Source organism: Sesamum indicum, linkage group LG10 (assembly GCF_026168435.1).
Source record: "Sesamum indicum cultivar Baizhima isolate 11 linkage group LG10, ASM2616843v1, whole genome shotgun sequence".
Lineage (NCBI taxonomy): Eukaryota > Viridiplantae > Streptophyta > Magnoliopsida > Lamiales > Pedaliaceae > Sesamum > Sesamum indicum.
The window spans coordinates 4,289,877-4,309,954 of NC_142666.1; the positions used below are offsets into that span (position 1 = coordinate 4,289,877).

General features: G+C 34.6%; 1 protein-coding gene across 1 annotated transcript; it reads left to right on the plus strand.

Annotated features, from left to right (window-relative positions):
- The first annotated feature begins 2,462 nt into the window (after positions 1 to 2,462).
- On the plus strand, positions 2,463 to 9,729 carry LOC105172398 (uncharacterized). Its single transcript, XM_011093796.3, has 6 exons — positions 2,463 to 2,713; positions 6,993 to 7,062; positions 7,147 to 7,209; positions 7,552 to 7,593; positions 7,718 to 7,774; positions 9,297 to 9,729. Exons 1-6 carry the CDS (start codon positions 2,505 to 2,507, stop codon positions 9,387 to 9,389), a joined length of 534 nt encoding a protein of 177 aa, XP_011092098.1. The 5' UTR covers positions 2,463 to 2,504; the 3' UTR covers positions 9,390 to 9,729.
- The last annotated feature ends 10,349 nt before the right edge of the window (positions 9,730 to 20,078 follow it).

A 20,078-nucleotide genomic window follows, 5' to 3' on the forward strand; every position in this document is an offset into this window, starting at 1 on the left:
AATAGCTCTGTTAATGGGAGGCTTTTCGTGGCTTTTTTTAGCGTTATAAAATATTTATAACAATTTATTTTTCGGCCGTTACAAATTGTAACAGATTATGGACCAACCAAAAAAGTCTTTACAATACTTGACCAAGTGCAGAAAATGAGTTTGGAGCTCACTACAAAAAAAATATTTTATAGTAACGGATTTTATAATGGCCAAGTTATTAATTTCGAATAATATTTGAAAATTGTAACGGTTCTAAAGACACCCCCTACAATTACCGTGGTTTTTACAGGTGTTACAAAATATTTTTATGACGGCTTGCTTTAAAACCGTTACAACTTGTAACAGTCTTAGTGACGGCTCTTTGACACCGTTACAATAGTGGTTCAATTGCAAAAATATGAATTTGGATCTATTTTTGGAATGGCCAAATTAAATTTGATTTTGTTAATATTGGAACGGTCTTTGTAACACATTTAGGTATGATTGTGTTTGAATATAGAGTGGTATTTGTATTGTTTGTAATGGTCATACGTTATGTTGTAATGATTGTTGTTTCGAGCTTTGTATTTCTTTTTCAACTATTGTTGTAACGGTCTTTGTAACCCCTTATGCCTATGTTGGTTTGAATTTTGCAACTGGCTTTTACACTGTTTTAGCAACGGTGGTTTGGATGGCCATTTTCAAAATTGATAACAATCTTTTACATGGTCACTGTAACGAGTGCGTGACTATACGATAATTTATTTTTATTCCAAAAGCCGTTACAAATGCAATGACAAAAAATCATTTTTTATAATATTTAATTGTATTTCATATATTTTAATATTTTATTTTGTAAAACTAAATTATTGAATTTTTCTTATCTAGGTAGTTTTTTAATTTCTTAAATCTGTAATATTATATAAAACACATATAATATAACAAGAAAATAAAAATAATTTAATTATAAAAGTAAAAGTATTGTTTTAAAATTGTATTTATACATTAAAAAAACTAATATAAATTAGCAGCCCCTTCGACCATGGGTTCTGGAGAGATCCTCGGTTGATGCAGTAGTATGTTGACCCTTTGCCTGTCGTTAGACGTATTGGGACGGTGGCGTACAAGGTGGAGTTGCCGTCGTGGTGGAAGATCCACAACATCTTCCATGTGAGCCAATTGAAGAAGTATTCAGCAGATAAGGAGGACGATACCCGCAATCAACCCAGCCGCCCACAGCTTGAATTGACGAATACGAAGGAGAAGGTGATTGAAGCAATCCTAAATCATCGAGTGACGAGTACCGCGAAGAGAGACCAAACAGAGTACTTGGTGAAATGGAGGGGATGCAGCAGCAAGGAGAACACTTGGGAGCGAGTGACGAATCTAAAGGCGTTTCTACCTCTTGTCGAAGCGTACCATGCTTCCATAGTGTCGGGGACGTCGCTATCTCAGGTGGGGAGGATGTCAAGGGCCGCTAGCGTACTCGGCACCCTTGACGCGCACTTTAGCCACTCAACCGTTCTACATGGCCGACCAATCAATCTTCACCGACAGACGATGGACATCTACAGTCTTAGAATCCTAAGAGTTGGTCTTTTACTGCTTTGTTATTTGCTTTTTGTTGTTTAGATTGATCAGGGGGACATTACGCCTCTTGAGGTGCAATTTTCAGGTTTTCTATTATCTAGTGTAGACAATAGGATTTATTTTTTTAAGCCTATTAAAGGGGAGAATGAGTTCAAAAAGCTTGGTTTAGTGACGTGTTAGAGTCCCCCTTAAGGCGATCCCCCTTGCTCTAGCATTGTTGTTTACTGTATACGCACTTTTCAGCAATAATATAAGCTCCTTTCTAAAATCGCATGTGTAATTTACTGTTGTGTGATTTATTCCTCCCTATTGTGATTGCTTCGGCGCACTGCGTTAGTGCCAAGCGGAGGTGTGTGTGGAGATTGACGGACGTAGTTAGCGGACTACTAGCCACACGTTGCGCTTTGTGGAAGGGGCCTCGTGGGACAAGGGTTTATCAACTTATCCAACACCCTACTCAACTTTTGCACAATAACAAGTAGTTTTGTTGGTTTGTTAATAGGTCATATTTTATTCATGAAATGACTTGGATTGGTATTAATCTGGATGCAGCAAAATTGATCTAAAAAGTCATAGGAGATCTACGTCGAATTACACCAAATCTCAAAGGAACGCAATTGTCATAATTATCCCTACATTTTTTTGAAGCTTTTTAATCTTAACATCCAATAGACAAAATATGCTCACAGTTTTGTTATTATTTCACCTTTACCCTTCATATAACTAATAATTTTCCTCCCAAATAAACAATATCTATTTGTATGATTTTAAATTCTACTAACTTTATATTTTTTTGGTCATTATTATAATATGAACAACTTAATATATCAAAATTCCCAGTATCTTATAAGTTCTCAACTAACGACGACGTATTGTTCGTCCAACCTCTTTTAATTGACTCGGACGATCAATTGATACTTCATCAAGACAACCAAATAATCTCAATGGCAGCCTCTTCGTCGTCGCCAACGACGTCGTCGTCGTCCTCCGACGCATCTCGCCATCGCCGTCGCCGCCACCATCGCCGCCACAGAACCGATAGAGACTCTCTCAGAGTCAGCAAAAAGAGTCGCTCCCACACCAAACGTCGTCGTAGGCGTCATTCATCCTCTTCCTCTGAAGGCTACACCACCTCCTCCGACGAAGATTACAGGTCATACGCACGCACGTAAATTATTTTTTATCTAAGTTTTATTCTTGGTTGAAACTCTCTGTGTTATGGATCTTCAATTTGAAGTTTTTCGCCTTTTCTTGTTGACTTAAAGCTGAAGTCTTGATTGATGGGTTCCTTAGGACCTATCGTTAACTTTCTTGATTAATTTGGTGTATTTTAAACTCTGATTCTTATTTGGATTTGTCAGGTTTGATCTTTTAGGGATTTGTTTGAAGCTTAGTTAACGGGATCAGACCAAACCCCTCTCAGTTAACTTGACTCTTTAACACTTGATTTTCAAGTTTGGTGAGTTAGACTAGAAACTAGTTAAATTGTCAAATAAGGTTTAAGGATTTGGTTTTATTTTAGAACAATGAAATAATGTATTTTACCTTGTAACTTGGGGAAAATCCTGTAATGTTATTGGCATTGTAAAAGATAGGATTCCATAAGTGCGTTTTCTTGTCTGAAACGAAATCAATCCAGTTTTGGAGCAGGAAAACCTGGATTCTTTCGGGAACAAATTTAAAACAATAGTTTTCCAAACATTACTGTAGTCTTGAGGAAGGCTTGAGTTTTTATGATATAGTTTTGAGAAGGTAACTAAAAGCAAATAACATGGAATTAATGATTAGGGTGTTGGTGCCAGACCGTTCTCACCAGATCTTCCTGTAGCTATTGTAGCTCCGAGCTGTTGAGCTACTGGAGCTAATGAGTTCCTCTAGGTAGTAAGCACTAAGGTAGTGGCTGAAGACCCAACTTAAAGCCTATCGATAAGCCAAGACATGACGGGTGCTATTCTGACTGAGTGGAAGAATAGAATAAGCTGGTCTAAATTAAATAAGGATGCCTTCCAAGTGGCTATATTGATCTTTATATCTAGTCTATGGTGATTGGCCGAAAATAAAATGCTAGAATTGACTTTGATTTGTTTATGCATTGTCTTGAACCAAGGTTTCATCTTTATGTTTAAGCATTTCGTGCTTTTAGTATTCATTAGTTCAGGTTATAATTCCTAAGCATGTTATGCAAAATAATTACATAACTTTCTGCTTGACATTTTAGCAAAATCATGTTTTTGCAATAGGATCATCAAGTTATGATGGGAATCAAGGGATTTGTGCATTATGTACCACAAGAATAGGTGTGGCAAGAGCAAGACTTTACTTGCTATTACACAAGCATTGAACTTCAATATTTCAATATAATGATAATAGTGATCTGGGATTACTTTGTGGAAGATGTACAATGAATATCAAGTCACACATATTAATGTTTTATTCAATCACCTAGTATTTGGTAACGGGATTGAAATTAGTTATGATGGACAGCTGCATATGTTTGGAGACTGGAGGATAGAGATGGAGATATGGAGTAGATAAGTGAATGTGGCTATTGGTATGAATCAGGGTGGTAGTATTGTTACCCATCTGCTGACCCAAAGAGAACTAGATTTTTTGGGAGGACATCAATATCAAATAATAAGATGGTATTTTTAACCAAAGTTTGTTTCTCAGTTCATATTGAAATTTCTACTTTTTGTTCCTTTTCATCAGTTAATTGAAAATCTCTATAGGCGCAGTTCCGGAGATGACAAAAAAATGGCTACGATGAGATTGGGGTGCTGATGGGGCAGTATATGGCAAAATTTCTGAGAAGATACAAATGTAGGGGCAGGATTCATCATGAAAGGTGGGGGAAGGCAGGGGAGGGAAAAGATTGGTTTTACTTTTTGATATAAGCATTACATGAACACACTGCTGATATATAGATCCTAATAGATCTCGCATACACTGGAGGGTGGAAAATGTAATGCTACCATAGACCTTGAACAAACAGGGGGACGAAGGTCAACAATATTTTTTCTATAAGTCGCAGTAAAACACTTTTTGATGTAAGTAACATGGATGCTTTACATAGTTAGGAAAGAAAGATGTGACTGCTTTGTAAAGAGATTTCTGTAATGTCTGATTTTACTCTCTCACACCTCTTCCAATTTCTCTCACTGCTATGCCATCTCTCTGGATTTCTCACATTTCTCTTTAATGGATTCTTGGATTTTTCTTCCTTTTCCTAATAGGTGAAAGGAACTCAATTTTTTCTCACATATATATAATTTACTTGAATTTATTCATGAAATTCTGAATTAGATTTATATGATGCAAAAATTTCATTGTCGTCATAGTTTCTCAGTTGAAAATTTTAGAGCACGTTTGGTTGTGTTTTCAATGAGATTATTTTCACTTTTCACTATTTGGGTAGTTGGGATTTTGTTTGGTCAAGCCATATTCAATGAGAATGCATTCCTATTTTAATCTTGAATTTTTTGAAATTATAGGTGACATGGGTTGGTCATACTTGTCTTATCTTGTCGGCATGTCTTTTCTTGTTTCAAATCAAATAAAATTGCTTTCTCTCCCAACCATTTGTTGTTCTCTATGGAATACGTAATGGTTTTGATCTAGGTCACATGATTAGCTCATTTATAGTACTGCTCTGTTGCTCCGGGCGCGAGTGAGAGCTGGATTGCTGCTCTAATAAGACTTAATTTGCGCTAATTCACAACTTAAGTTTCAAGAATGCGTGAAATATTTGTATGTAGTTAAAAGACTTTAAAAAAATAAAAATCTCGATCCAATCATTGTAAGTCTTGCTCTAGAGTTGAGGTATTCACGCATTAGACACATCGGTGCTTCTTAATCCCTTATTCTTTTAAGTTTTTTTTAAAAAGAAAATTATTAAAAGTCAAAGTTAAACAAAAACTATTTGAATTACTAAATTACCTTTTGTTTTCTTTGTTGAAAAACATTACCTACAAAACAAAACCTAAGTCACATAATGCGTTATTGGTCGCAAGTGCTCTGGTGACTTCAGGATGGCATTGTTGATCGCTAAGTCGAGCTTTATTATTTTGTAATCATTTTTTATTAATTATTCCATAAATGATATTCTTGGAGTTCTCTTTCTTTTAACTATATCTATAAATATATGTATTCTTCTTTTACTTTTTGTTAATTATTTTGAAATTTGGATTCAGAATAAGTCCATGTACAATTTGAATATTATTCTCTCACAAATTTTTTATTTAAAAATCAACTTTTGCTTGGATTTCTATATGAAGCATTTAGGTATGGCTGAGGAAAATCCAGAAGTATTTGCTGACCTTTGTGGATCTATAATTATAATAATTGCATTTGAACTAATGATGTATTTGACATGGAAAACTAAAAAGACAAATAAGTGGATTGAAGTTGTTTCTGTTTGAATGTTTCAAAAGTAGACCAAATACATATCTCAGTGTTTTATTTTATTATGGCAATATAATGTATATTTCCATACACATAAACGTATATATATGAACATAGGTTATATTTGTATATATGTGTGTATATATACAAATATATATGTATGTATATCTAGGACATTTTTTTTCAATATAATTTCCTCCTCTGTTGTATATAGCTTACCAAACATTTCCTAAGGATTTGCATTGGTTTCCCTATTCAAATACTTTGTGCTACTCAAACATTTGCAATGGAAAGAGATTTCTAGTAATCAAATTCCGTGTAATTTTATTCTTTGTGATTCCGTTCCTGCCAAACAAATGGAGCCTAGGGTTGTCCTGTTAACTTCCTTAAAAAAAGAGGGTTTTCCATAAGTAGGCCTTACTTGATAAGTGTTGGTGTAATTTTCTGAATCATTTTGTACTAATGTTAGAATTTAAAGCAGTAAAGTGCTGTTTGTTGACTTCCATACCTAAAGGTATTTACAGCTGCTGAACCAAGCTATAGAAGCATTAATTTGCAAATCAAATCAACAGTCGATCCCTCAGTAATTGTCTTGTGATCTTGGGAAATAAGCATGTGGAATAGGGTTGCCATGAACCTAGAAGCAAATTTTATTCTTGCTAGCTACGCAGAATTTCATTGACAGAGAGCATGAAGAAACTAGCTGGAAAGGTTAATGGCTATGTTAAAATTTATGAGATGCTACATCTTGCATTTGTGTAGCTTGTTTCTATTGGAAAATAGACTGTCAGGTTTTGTGCAGTGATTTTATATCTCTATTGAATATGAGGTTGTTGATGTTTATCTATGTGTATTGACACAGAAGTGTAGCTGTTTAAGATCTCTTGCTCCTGCTAGATTGCACCTGACAATACTGTATAACTGTTTCATCTGCTTATCTGTCAGTGTCTGCGCTGCAGCTATAAGGTGGAAATGATGGCCTATAAACTTGGTCGACTTATTTTTAGTTTGTTTCGGTTTTTGGGTTGCAGTTCTTCTGACAGTGAACATGAAGTAACCCATCATCCAAAGAGGCATAAACGGAGTGATAAATCGAAGAAGGTGGTCATTTAAACTCTCATTGACTTGTTGACTAATATATCTTCTGCTGCATTATTCCTGGTTGACCAGTTAGTTGCATTTCAGACCAAAGATAAAGACAAAGGGAAAAGTCATAGTCATAGACGTCATAAACAAAAAGCTAAAGAGGTATACCACTTTATTTAGTTTCTAGCTTGCAACAATTTGTTTGCTTCTTTGAATATTTATTCTGATGGGACTTTTTGTAAAGCATTTAGATTGTTTGGAATGTTAAGGCCTTTGAATCGTTCATATTGTACTTTGATCGTATGCTTACATTGGTTTCTTAATACATTCTTTTTGTTATGCATATTATTCTTTATTATGGGTTTCTTATAGTACTTTCTGCCTTTTATGAATGGCTCTTTGAAATTGGAGCTGGTGTCCGTGGCATGATGACTGGGCTCTTAATTGGCTTGCCTGTATGTTTCTGGCTTGGTTTTTTATCCTGTCAATGTGAGCCATATACAGAAGCAGCAGGAGGAGAATAGTGGTCCTGTGCAGCTTTCTAAGGTTCTTACTTTTTTTCTTTAAATTCGATTCTTCCTGTCCGCTTGCCCTAACAGAAGTAATTATAATAAATTAAAAGGGTTTGATGAAGTTGTATTTTGCTAATGTACTGTATACATCTTGTCAGTTTTTGGGAAGGGACAAAGATGATAGTGTTCGTCGCAGTGCCGTCTCTGGTAAAAAGGTGTGCGCATATCCGCCTCTGTATATATAGAAGCGTCAGTGAATTCAATTAATGTGTCTGTTAGTTACATCCAGCAAATTCACTATTTTTTCTGATGGATTTGAAATTAAGGGTTTCAAATTCATAAGAACAAATTATTGCATGTGTTTGGATAATTTTTTGTAAACACAGTGAGTTTTAAGTCCTTGAATTCTCATATTAACCAACTTTTGAGTTATTGTAGTGGAATTTCAATTCACTTACAATGGAGTCATTTGAAATCCTGGTTCCAATTCCTTCCTTGAAATATAAATCTTCTATTTGACATTGATTCTCTTATTCTCATGTAACTGCCATGATGTATATTATTTGATGTAGTGTTAGACTTTGAGTATGGAATCATGTCGTATGAGTCACTTTTAGGAAAAGGCAATATGCTCAACACAGTTACTTGGTGGAAGTGACAAGTTCCAACATTTTGATGCTTGTCCAACTTTACAAATTCCTCCTATGAGCCTTTCTCCAATTATACAGAAATTTCCTTGAGATCAAGCCAATTTAACCAATCAGCGTGAGATTCTGTATTTTTAATTTATCATAAAACTTCAAATTATAATCTAGAATATAAATAAGCACGCACTAATTGTTTTGATTAAAAGATTGTCTTACTATTCTGTTTGAAATTAGGAGTATGTGATTAGTATTTCATTTGGGATTAGGCACAGACAAATGACAATTGATATTTGAAGAAATTAATTTGTACCATATTCCTAATTTGTTCTTTCATCACTTCTATCTCCTATTTTCTTAAAACTCATGAGTGTTGCAGTGTTGTAGCCGGACATCTTGTGTAGAAGAACCCATATTTTAAGAGATTGACTTAGGTGTTTTACATTTGATGGCAAGCATGATGCTTGTTAGCAAGGAGGATAAAGAGAATGATCTAAATCTATATCCTGATCTAAGCTTATTTTTGTGTAACTGAAATATTACTTTGACATATTCTTTGTTCCTTTCCAGAAGATGTTCAAAATGTTAGATAAAAGTTTTGAAGTAAGTTGATTGCAATTTGACAAACCTCAGTGGAGGTTGTTTTAATTTAAACAAATATCAAAGGAGGATACTGCAACTGACGAGTGGAACATAATTTCAACAAAATGCATTAGGGTTTTCAAACTGTCATTAGTGCCATGAAAGGTAGATGTCAAAAACATAAGAACTTTTACATCATTTAGACAGACTTAAGGGGACGTTCTGTTATTATCCTATTATCTTATAGTTGTTTTTTTGCATAAAAAACATGATTTTTGACTGAGAAGTTTCCTGACTTACTGTGGTTTACATATATTCTATGTCACAAGAAACTTGTCCTTTTAATCACAAGTATTCAGAGAGACATTCACTCGTGGTCCTTGTGGAAAACTTAGTATATCTAAGAATGATGACAATAACGTTGAAAAGCTTGCTGCTATATGTTCAATGAAGCAGCTATTAATGTATCTTGCTGCTATTTTACATATACCATAATGTTCTTTTTTTGTAGATATTGTTGAAGCTGGAGAAAACGAAGGAGGACAAGTTAGCAGAGAACAATCGGAACGAACTGCTGAAGTTCTTGAATGCTAGTTATGATTGATGTTATCGAAACAGCAATCACATAATTATTATCATCGAAAAGGCAACAACCAGCGTTTGTCATTCTATGCAATATTCAAGTTTCTTAGCCAGAAAATGTGACTTTTATAGTGTTTGCTGGTTGTGAGAAGTGATCTTCTTGGCCTTTGGGCAAATATTCAGGTATGCTAGTTTAGGATGTAATTTTTGTGATATCCTGGCCCAGGGAAGTTCGAAAAGGGAACATATTACGTACTGGTAATTGGTATTGGTGTGGCTGTGATTGCTGAGTTTTGTTTGTTAGAAACAAGAAGCATGTTACAAGTGGTTCAATGCATTAGGATGACTTATTTTCAGGTAAATTACATGGACATCTTTTGAGATAATCTAATTATACAAATACCCTTTGTCTTTTGCAAATTAGCAAGTACACTCTTTAAAGTATAGTTGTAGTTTACATCGAGTACTTGTATTTTGCATAGGGTTGGGAGTGTTGGTATAACTAAATCTAACTTCAGGAGTTGCCGATATAATTTATCCTACCTTTATAGTTTATTTTGAAAACGATATTAGTTGTAGTTGAATGTTTGAAGCTCGTCATGTTTATCTATTTTGCCTCGGCTCTTCCACTACCGTCCAGACCAATTGTGCGTGGGCTCTGAGTGCCTTTAGGATGGATGTATCATCATAATCGAGATATATTTTCTTAACGTTTTCATGGGATTTTATGAATGATACTGGTGTGGTAATTGGAAATATTGGGAGTTCAATATTGATACTGTTATACTATGAGATCTTATCTTTAGATGGAAACTTGAAATATGTTGGAATGTACAGCGGCAGTTTTGATGAATACATGTAGATGAGATCCAATTGTCGTGTGTACTTTTTCACTATGGTTTAGCAGATATGCAGTTTTGAGTGTAGTCGCTTGCTAAGGATGTGTTTGGTTGATTTTGGATAGTTTTGACAATTAGGTTTGATTTTATATTTAATAGACTACGTAGATCAGGATGGATTGTGTTGTTATGGTTGTAACAACAGCTATATAGTATCAAATCATATTAATTGGATATGGGTCCTCATCATATCTTCAAAAACCGTGCACTTTCAGAACCACCACAGAACAAATAAGCATTCCTTCTCTTAAATTGACATTTATGCATTAATTCTCATGTTATTCCAACAATTGAAATGACAACTTTGATTTTACTGGACAGTTGGTACAACTTTTTTGGTCGTATGATTCACTTGATGGGACTTTTCATGTAATAAACCCAAAACATATTATCATTTTATATAATATTGATTGTACAAAATACATAATATATATATACACACACATATCTCTCCTCATCTTTCTATTCTAGGTGCTCCTCCGGGCGAGATGCATCAGCATTTCGACATCAGTCCTGAGGAAGTCGGGAATTAGATCATGTACTTTTGCTGATTACAATATGACATAAAAGAGTTGCCAGAAATATGTAATCCACAATTGATTACCAAAAGATTAGGACATTACTCCACCGCATCTCGCGCAAAGCGTGATTGGTAACATCAATACATCCAGTATATTGCCAAATGGCACCCGCAACTTTTGTGCATCGATCGACTATTTTCAATGGCGTTGATACAAATGAAGGATGTGCGGAGTGGTATGATGAAATTACTTGTCGTTGTGTAAGATTCGGGCTGAGAGAAGTTGGGTACCGACTTGGTGCTGCATAAGATTCGGGCTGTGAGAGAAGTTGGGTACTGACTTGGTGCTGCATAACTTTGGCAAGTCAATCTTTAGGCTGATTAATGACGTCCATTCGATTAAGCTGGGATACTAGACTAGATGACATAGAAGGCCACAAATTGTTAATAGACTGATATAAAGCCATAATAAAAAATATACATCAAATCGGCACAACCCAACAGCCCTCGCAACATGTGTTTCAAGAAATCCATTGCACTAGAGAACACGCCATGCAGCATCCATAGGCAGCCGAGAAGTCGTCATTGCTATTGATACTGCTGCTGTGAATTAAAATAAACTTACGGTATACCTAATTGAGGAGCATACTGCAATGACTTGTGATAATATAATAAATGACGAGCTGTGTGTTGTCATTGGCTAGTAGAGATGATGTGATATATTGTACGAGCTATGTGTTGTGTGCTGTGCGGTACAATTGATGATGCGGTATCATATGAGCTGTGTGATATCGAGAAAAAAAATATAGAGATATTACGATTGAGGTGATGATAGACGAAAAAATGATTGAGTTACGACCTCTATATATTATTTAAATAATTAAGTCGGACAAGGTGACTATTAAAAGAACAAGAAAAGACAAGAAGGGTAAATGTGTCAATTACATAGCTCGTACGGAACAGGCGTCTGGAGCGCAACTCCGTCTCTATATAAAGGACATTTCTCGTTAGGGTTTTCGATACTGCTCCGCAGTCCTCATCTACATACAATCTCTTTTCCTCTTCTTTTTCTTTGAATTTTTCTTCTGAATAAAAATCGCACATAGTTCTTCTCGGGAATCTCCGTCGCAATGACTCCTGAGATTTTATTTGTGCGTAGAACAAAATCTCATCCTTTCTGCTTGAGCCTTCTCCGCGTTTCAAATTCCACGGAGTTGAGCTCCAATGTTATTGGATGACATTCGCCTTCATCAATCGCGCTATTTCTGTTTTGCGGCTTCTTCTTCTTCGATCGGTTCTTCGATTGAATGGAGTTTCTGATCTATGAAATCGCGTTTCTAGTACTGTACTGTTTTTCTGGTTGTTGCATTTGGATTTTGGATTCAGATGCATTTCGCTCGCTGTTGAAAATTTAATTTCGGGGTGTACTCTATTTTTCTTTTTTTTTTAAAGATTTATTTATAGCATAAATGAAAATATTAGTCAACCACTACAAACAGTATATTTTGGCGATTTGCATTTTACCCCATTAATACACAATCTTTTCAATTAAAAGAAAATACAAAAAGAGACAGCGCATTTCTTGATTTTTCAAGAAAAGGGTGTCGACTTTAATTAAAAGCATCGGAGATTCGTAGAAATGTGTATAATAAATATTTTTTATATTTTAAAGTACATTATAAATAAGAATAAAATTTACAGAATATATTAATTGAATAGTTAAGTTAATATAACATTTTAAACAATTAAAATTTTTTATTATCTTTGAATTGCGTTTTTTAAATTATAAAAAATAAGTGTTAAAATTATTATTTATCTGTACAATATATATATATATCTTTTTAAATAGTAGTATAGATAAGAAGTTCGAGATGTGATAGTATTTTTTTCTGCATAATTATTATTGTTTATTGTTAATTTACATATGGAAAATAAAGCGTTGATTGTTTATATAATCCTTTTGTCTTTCGAAAATCTTCACTTTAGTCCCTCAAATATGATGAAATGTGATACGCTAGTCCAGAGCACGTTGAAGAGCGTAGCAGTCATCAGGGAAAATAATATAAAAAAAATAAAAACTTACAAAAAGGGTGCTGTTTAAAAATTTTGCAAAATTGAGCAAAATTATGAAAAGTGGTCGTGGTTATTTAATTAAAAACAAATACAAGTGTAGGAGTATTGTTGATATTGTTCACGGTACTCTGCACAATGTCTGCAATGTTCTCAAATGCATGATTTTTTTTTTTTTAAAAGATTTTGCATTATGAATTTAAATAAAATTTTATTAATTAAAAGAACATATTTAAATATTAATAAAGTAAAACATAATTAATATTTATTATATTTTATAAATTCAAAATTAAATAATGAATTAGTATAATAGATGTACAAAAAATTTTATATAAAGATTTCTATTAATTTAATAATAAAATTAATTTGTCAACAATTTAATTTGAACTAAACATGAGTAATTATATTTAAGTTTTTAAATATATATTTTTAAAAAATATATATTATTCATTTTTTTCAGAGAAATTAATAAAAATCTTTTGAACTAAATATATATATATATATATATATTATAAGGGTAATATTGTCAAATATTTACTCCACATAATTGAATATTTGACAATATTACCCTTATAATATATATATATATATATTTAGTTTAAAAGATTTTTATTAATTTCTATGAAAAAAATGAATAATATATCATCATATTTGTTAAAAACAATATATATTTAAAAAATTTATGTATAATTGATGCGTGCGATTTTAGCACGAGTTCAAAGTCCTTAGATCTTAATGTTGGATTTGAGCTAATTGAGTGAAAGCACTTGAGAAAAAGGACCTGCGAAACAGCATGTTAGCGCTTCGATGCTTAAGTTAGTCTCGAATTTAGAAGTGAATAAATGTAAAGGTAAACTATAATGAGAAGTTGAAGTAGGAATAAAAATTCCGTAAGTAAATTATAGCACAAACGCGAGTTTAGAAGTAGCAGAGAGACAACAAGAGAGTTTTTTCAGATTGTTGAAGGGAGGTCTATTGATGTGTGCCGCCCATATTTATAGAAGAGGAGTCCCTCTTAGCAGGAACTTTATGGAGAGCTACGTATCCGGTAAGGAAGGCGAGAATCTTGGGATAAGGTGCGATTTTATTCTCTTCTTGACTCGAAGCAACACGTCTTTAAAGAAAGGAGGACTCTTGCCCATTGGGCTGAGGGTGTGCCACCAGTCTTGTATTTTATTGCTTTGGAATTGCCTCCATTGTTTGAGTTTATTTTGCAAGGGAGTCCAAAACGACAAATGATGCTCTTTTATATAAAATTCATTACCTCTGTTTCTGTAATGTAGGCGATTGGCTCAGCTTCCACCCACTTGGTAAAGCAATCAATGGCTACTAGCAGGAACTTCCTTTGGTCAGGTGCTAGGGGAAATGGTTCCACTATATCTATCTCCCATTGTGCGAAGGGACATGGTAACAACATAGTTGTCAGGGGTTCCACAGGTTGATGTATGAGGGAGGAATATTTTTGGCATTTCTCACATTTGATCACCAATTGCTTTACGTCTTGTTTCATGAAAAGCCAGAAGTATCCTGTCCGCAATGCTTTGTTGGCGAGCACCCAGGTGCTCGCGTGCGCTCCAAAACAACCATAGTGTATTTGTTTAAGGATATGGACTCCTTCTGACTGAGATAAACATCGGAGTAGATGGTGTGTAAAGGATTTCTTGTAAAGGATCCTCCTTGTAGTAGAAAGCGGGTAGCTCGAACTTTAAGCCTTGCAGCCTCCTAACTGTTGTCTAGAAGGCGTCCCTCTTCAAGCCATCCAATAACAGGGGTCCTTCAATCTTTTGAGGAGGATATGACTTGAATATAAGTTGAAGTTCTTGATTAGGGAGGTATTGTATGGTAATATGCGTCGTTCTACAATCTTATAAAGCGGTGGCCAATTTGAAGAGTTAGTCGGCTTTGATATTTTCTTCTCTTGGGATTTGTGTGATTTGAAAACTTTCAAATCCCGTTTTTAGTTCTACTATTTTCTACAGATATTGAATCATGTTTTTTTCCTTAGCTCGTAGGAGCTTTCCACTTGCTTCACTATCAGCTGCAAATTTAAATAAGCTATCAGATGTTTAGCTCTCATTTCATGCGTCATTTTGAGTCCCGTTACAAGTGCCCTCATATTCGGTTTCGTAATCGGAGGCCTTGAATCCAAATTTAATAGCGAACTCTAGGTCTTCACCTTGAGGTGAGGTGAGGACTATACCTGCACCACTACCTTAAGTTGTGGATAACCCGTTTACGTGCAATAGCCATTTTTTTTGGCTTGAGAGGTGCTTTCTTCAAATGTTCCTACAGTCTCAGAGACGAAATCGGCTAGGGTCTGGGCTTTGATGGTAGTTCGGGGCATATAAGAGACATCGTATTCACTCATTTCTATCGCCCACTTCACTAATCGTCCTGAGGTGTCTGGCTTACCCAATGTTTGTTTCAAAGGTAGGTTAGTCTTCTCTCCAATGGAGATGCGAAAGGAAGTATGGATGTAGCCTTCTAGCAGTGATGACCAATGCGAGGGTCATCTTTTCTATGAGAGTGTATCATCATTTTGCTCCATTAATGACATTGCTAACATAATAGATCGACATTTACTTCCCCTCCTCTTCACGAATCAGGACGGAGCTGATCGCTTGAGGGTACCTGATAGGTAAACACAGAGCCCTGGAGACGGCTTCACCAGTAGAGGGAGCTTTACTAGATATTGCTTGAGTCCTTCAAAAGATTGTTGGCAAGAGTCATCCCAGTTGAAATCTTTCACCTTCCAAAGAACTTTGAAGAAAGACAAGTTTTTTTCCGCCGATTTCAGCATTTTCGATATCTTTGCGTCTCCCGTACCCCAAAATCAATGACCAACATCTTATGATTAGAATTAAACATACACATATTTGAATTAGTAGTTTCTGGAAGCTTACTCAGCCATCCTGAATTAGCACAGGCTTTATCCAATTATGCCCTCACTGTTTTCGGAGCTTTCCTTCGATTATACCATGTATAATATAGGCCCCGAAAATTGATATCACTTAAGTAACAGTCCGAGAGAACTCGAAAAAAGGCATTCAACTACCTTAGAGGTCTAGATGGCCCCATTTTCTCGTGGTGAAACAATATTTTGTCGAAGTCCCTTGTACACAACCAAGCCACATCCGACTGTTTTCTAAGCTCATAAAACCTATTCCAAGCTATCTAATAGTACCTTGGATCCAATTGCTAACTATAGGCCCAATAATTGATATGCACGAGTCGACGAGTTCCAGTAGCCCATATATAATGTATGGGCTCAGCCTTGAGGACAAAGCTGTTTAGAAGGGCCAAGCAATGATAGGGTTATGGACTGAGCTAGCCCAAATGTTAAGAAGTATAGTAAAGTTGCTACAAAATTAATTGGTTTATGGACTATTATCATTGATGAAAATAAAATAGATAGGACAAAAGTTGTTAGGGCGAAATAGAGATGATGACACTTGTCCACAGATCCTTCAATTAGGTTGAGAAATGAAAAGGGTAGAGAACAAATTGAAAGAAATCTTTATCTTCTTTCTTTAAATTGTGGAGCTCCATTCCAGCTCGATGTTGACTCTGAATCTCTGTAAAGTCTCGTAAACCCCCAATGTGATATTGCGTTAGAAGATAAATTTCAACATCAATGTGATAGAGGGAAATCGACCCCAATCGAACCACTACATCCTTCTACCACATCAAACAGAGCTCGTTCTAGACCCCACCCCCCCCCCCCCCAACCGTGAAGCAAGTCCCAAACACGTCTAGCCTCTGCTTCACCACATCGAACCTATAACTCCCACACTTAGTGTTAGACAAAAGCACCATCCAATGACTATGTTCTTGGAACAAATCTTCGAGCTTCCTTGCTATCAAGGTTGTCCCAAGACCCCGATAATTCCACGCCAACAGAATCCTGGTGACCGTCGGGGTGCTCCGTAGCCACCGCCAATTCAGAGACAATGTTATCAACTCTCAACATCAAGTTCTTCATTGTCAATTCTCCCACTAGAACACCCCTTTCTCTTCAGCGATCCATGATGTACAAAAAATAGACTAACTCTGCAAAATAGATGTTAACACTCCAATTTTTAAGTCAGTAACGATTTAAAGAAGAAATAAAAAGAAAAATTTGAAATAAAGTGAGAATATTGGTGAAATATGATTAAGGTTGATGAATAATCGTGTGGAATACAAATTATAAACTTAGAATAGCTTGAAAATTGAGAGAAAATAGTGAGAATAAGTGAAAGTTGGAGTATGAAGAATGATATTATTAGAAATTTACATAAGACCTCTATTTATATGGCTTGTACAGAGTTGGATACGGGTCAATTAAAAAGTTCCATACACCATTAGAAAGCTCTTTGAGTTGTCTGTTATCCGCAACAATCCGTTGGTGATTTGGATAAATATTGACAAAAATATTGAGCTGGACTGAATCCTACCAAGTTTGCCTAAAAATCTGGGAATTTGTTATTTGTGAATTTTCCAGCTCATTTGCTACTGATTTATTCAGAACCACCTAGGGATATTTTAGGGTGACGTGTATAAATATCTTGGCAAGCTATATGACATGTCTTCCATACTGTATGATGATGTGTACGGTTGAAATGAGCTTATTTATTGAGGTTTGTCAGTTCAGTAAAGTAATAGGTAAGCTTGTGGGCTTTTCTTTCCTACTGACAGGCTTTATCCGTCCTACTGGTGGGCCCTTACCCTTTCTGTTGATGAGCTCTTGTCCGTCTTGTTGATGAGCCAGCTGAGTTGTAGACCACTACACTAATATGCCTAGCTTGTGGTATTGGTCCAATAATTTTAAGGGGCATCAATCCCCATGATCACCACCGCGTTTCCCCCTTTCGACCCCTCCATCGCTCTCCCTGTGAACAACCTCCTCCCATTTGTAATTTAATAGGAACAACCACCCCACAGCCTTAACAAAAGTTAGGCAAGCTGTTGGAAAAATTGAGTGACCCAAGTTCAGCCCAAGCCCAAGCCAAGTGCTGAAAAATAAAACCCTAACCTCTTTCATTCATTAATCGGTCTCTCTCTCTCTCTTCCTCTCTTCAATGTTTCTCTATTTCTCTTCTTCTTGGGGTTTCCATGGCTTCTTCTTGGGACTTTGTCACCGCCTCCCTCCTCCATTAACATGCAACTAAACCCACCTTAAATATGGTGGTCAGTTCGTGGTTGTGGGGAATTTAGTATGTGCAAGAACTAAGTGTTGGAAAAAGAGGCTTTTGTGGCCAAAGGGCTTTGTTCCGAATTGAGCAACAATGAGCGTATTTTAGGCTGTTCATCTCCGTGATCGTGAGTAAACCAAAATATAGATCGTGAGTAATCCTTTTGTACGTTCGATTTTTACTGTTTTAATACTTAGTGTATTTTGATCTGTAATTTATTTTGTATTTTGAGGGTTTGAAACCCATTAACTTGTAATAGTAAATAGGCCCTCCACCCAACACAAACATGCATCGAACGAGATAGTCCACTCCTCTTCCGGCTCCTTCACGCGCAGAAACTACGTCGGTAGACTTTACCAATATTACATAATAATGGTCTACTTAGATGGGCTTTGTACTGGCCCAATACCTCTCAGCCAACAAGGTTTTGAATTTGAGCTTCCTTCCACATCTCTTATTAGGGCCGAATCCGTCAAGCACGTGGGTGCCCATGGGCCATCATCAGTTGCGTATCTATCATAGTATTTTATAATTTTAATTAGTTTGTTATACTATATTTAAAAAAATAAATTATTTAATTTATGTTTAAGGTAAACATAGTAAAAATATATTTAAATAAAATAATATTAATGTACATGCATGACGATAATTTGTTCAAATATTTACCTAAAGAAATAAATAAAATATTCAGTTTTATTAGTTTTAAAGTTCAAATACTCTCTATATTATAATTTAAGAAGGCAAAATTTATTTAACCCCTTAATTTGGAAGAAAAGAAAACAAGATTCATCTAAAGGGGAGAATATTCGAAAATCCCTTCAAAAGATTGAATTGGATTTTCGATCTTAAATAACTATGTATATTTTTTTTTAATTTAATATGTACGTCCTATGCATAATTTTTTTCCTAATAAAATATATAAAATTTCTCTATGCACGGAGTGTGTATATATTAATTAATATATTTTCAATTGAATATAAAATTTAATCCCTCAAAAATATTGGATTGAATTTTTTATTTTATATCATGTTATATATTTTATTCTATTTAATAAATACACATTATGCGTTCAAAATTTTATCATCTCAACCACGAAAACAAGAATGAATATACATGCCTAAGATTGGGTGGTAATATTGGCCCTTCTGATATTTATCTATTATGTAGTGCTTAGATATAATAAGAAGCATATATATCAGTTTGTTGATCATACATTGTCCATAAAATATATACAGATAAATAACTTATATTAAATATTTTTTTTCTAGATTTTATGATCTTTTGTTTCCTATATATCTAAGTAAATTTCTCATTTATTGAGTAATCTAATTTTAATTATTATTTTTTTTTTGGAAAAGCTCTATATATTTTGTATTGATAAATGACCTTCAAAATCTTCTTTATTTTCGTAATGAATCCTTACATTAAATATATAAATACTTTCTTAGAACATCATCAGTATTTTTCACTCTTTTCATCTCATCAAGTCATTTGTCACTTTAAAATTAGTTTTGAAGTTATAGTACTTTTTATTGGTTTATCTCAAAAATTAATTACATAATTTACAAAAGAATTGCTTTCGCAGTGGTATGCATAAAAATATCTTTATATTTATTATAAATTATCTTCGTGTATAACATGAGAAACACGCTTTATATTATATTTGAAGGGTTTCTTTAACCTACTCTTCAATTTTGACCAAATAGTAAATTCTTAGAATTTTAATTTTTTTTTCAAATTTTAGAAGGACTTTAATTGGTAGGGTAATCATTAATGGCAAATATTAATATCAGTGTTAATGATTTCATTAATTGATAGGTAAAATGTAATGATAATACTAATAGTTTTCAATTTATTTAACCTCTTTAAATTATATTCCCTGTTTATAGTTATATTTTATGATTTGAAAATCTTGATCCGACATATATATTCCCCTTCTCCACATATATATCTGTGATACACTTGGCAAAATATCTTAAAGGAACTACTCAAAAGGGCTTCTTCTTTCTCTCTGATATGTAGTTCAGACTTCGAGCATACTGTGATGC

Excerpts from the sequence above, each read along its gene's own strand:
- LOC105172398 (XM_011093796.3), top strand. The coding sequence starts at position 2,505 with ATGGCAGCCTCTTCGTCGTCGCCAACGACGTCGTCGTCGTCCTCCGAC. Across the intron at positions 7,063-7,146 it reads GGAGTGATAAATCGAAGAAG|ACCAAAGATAAAGACAAAGG; the intron begins GTGGTCATTTAA and ends GTTGCATTTCAG. Across the intron at positions 7,210-7,551 it reads ATAAACAAAAAGCTAAAGAG|AAGCAGCAGGAGGAGAATAG; the intron begins GTATACCACTTT and ends AGCCATATACAG.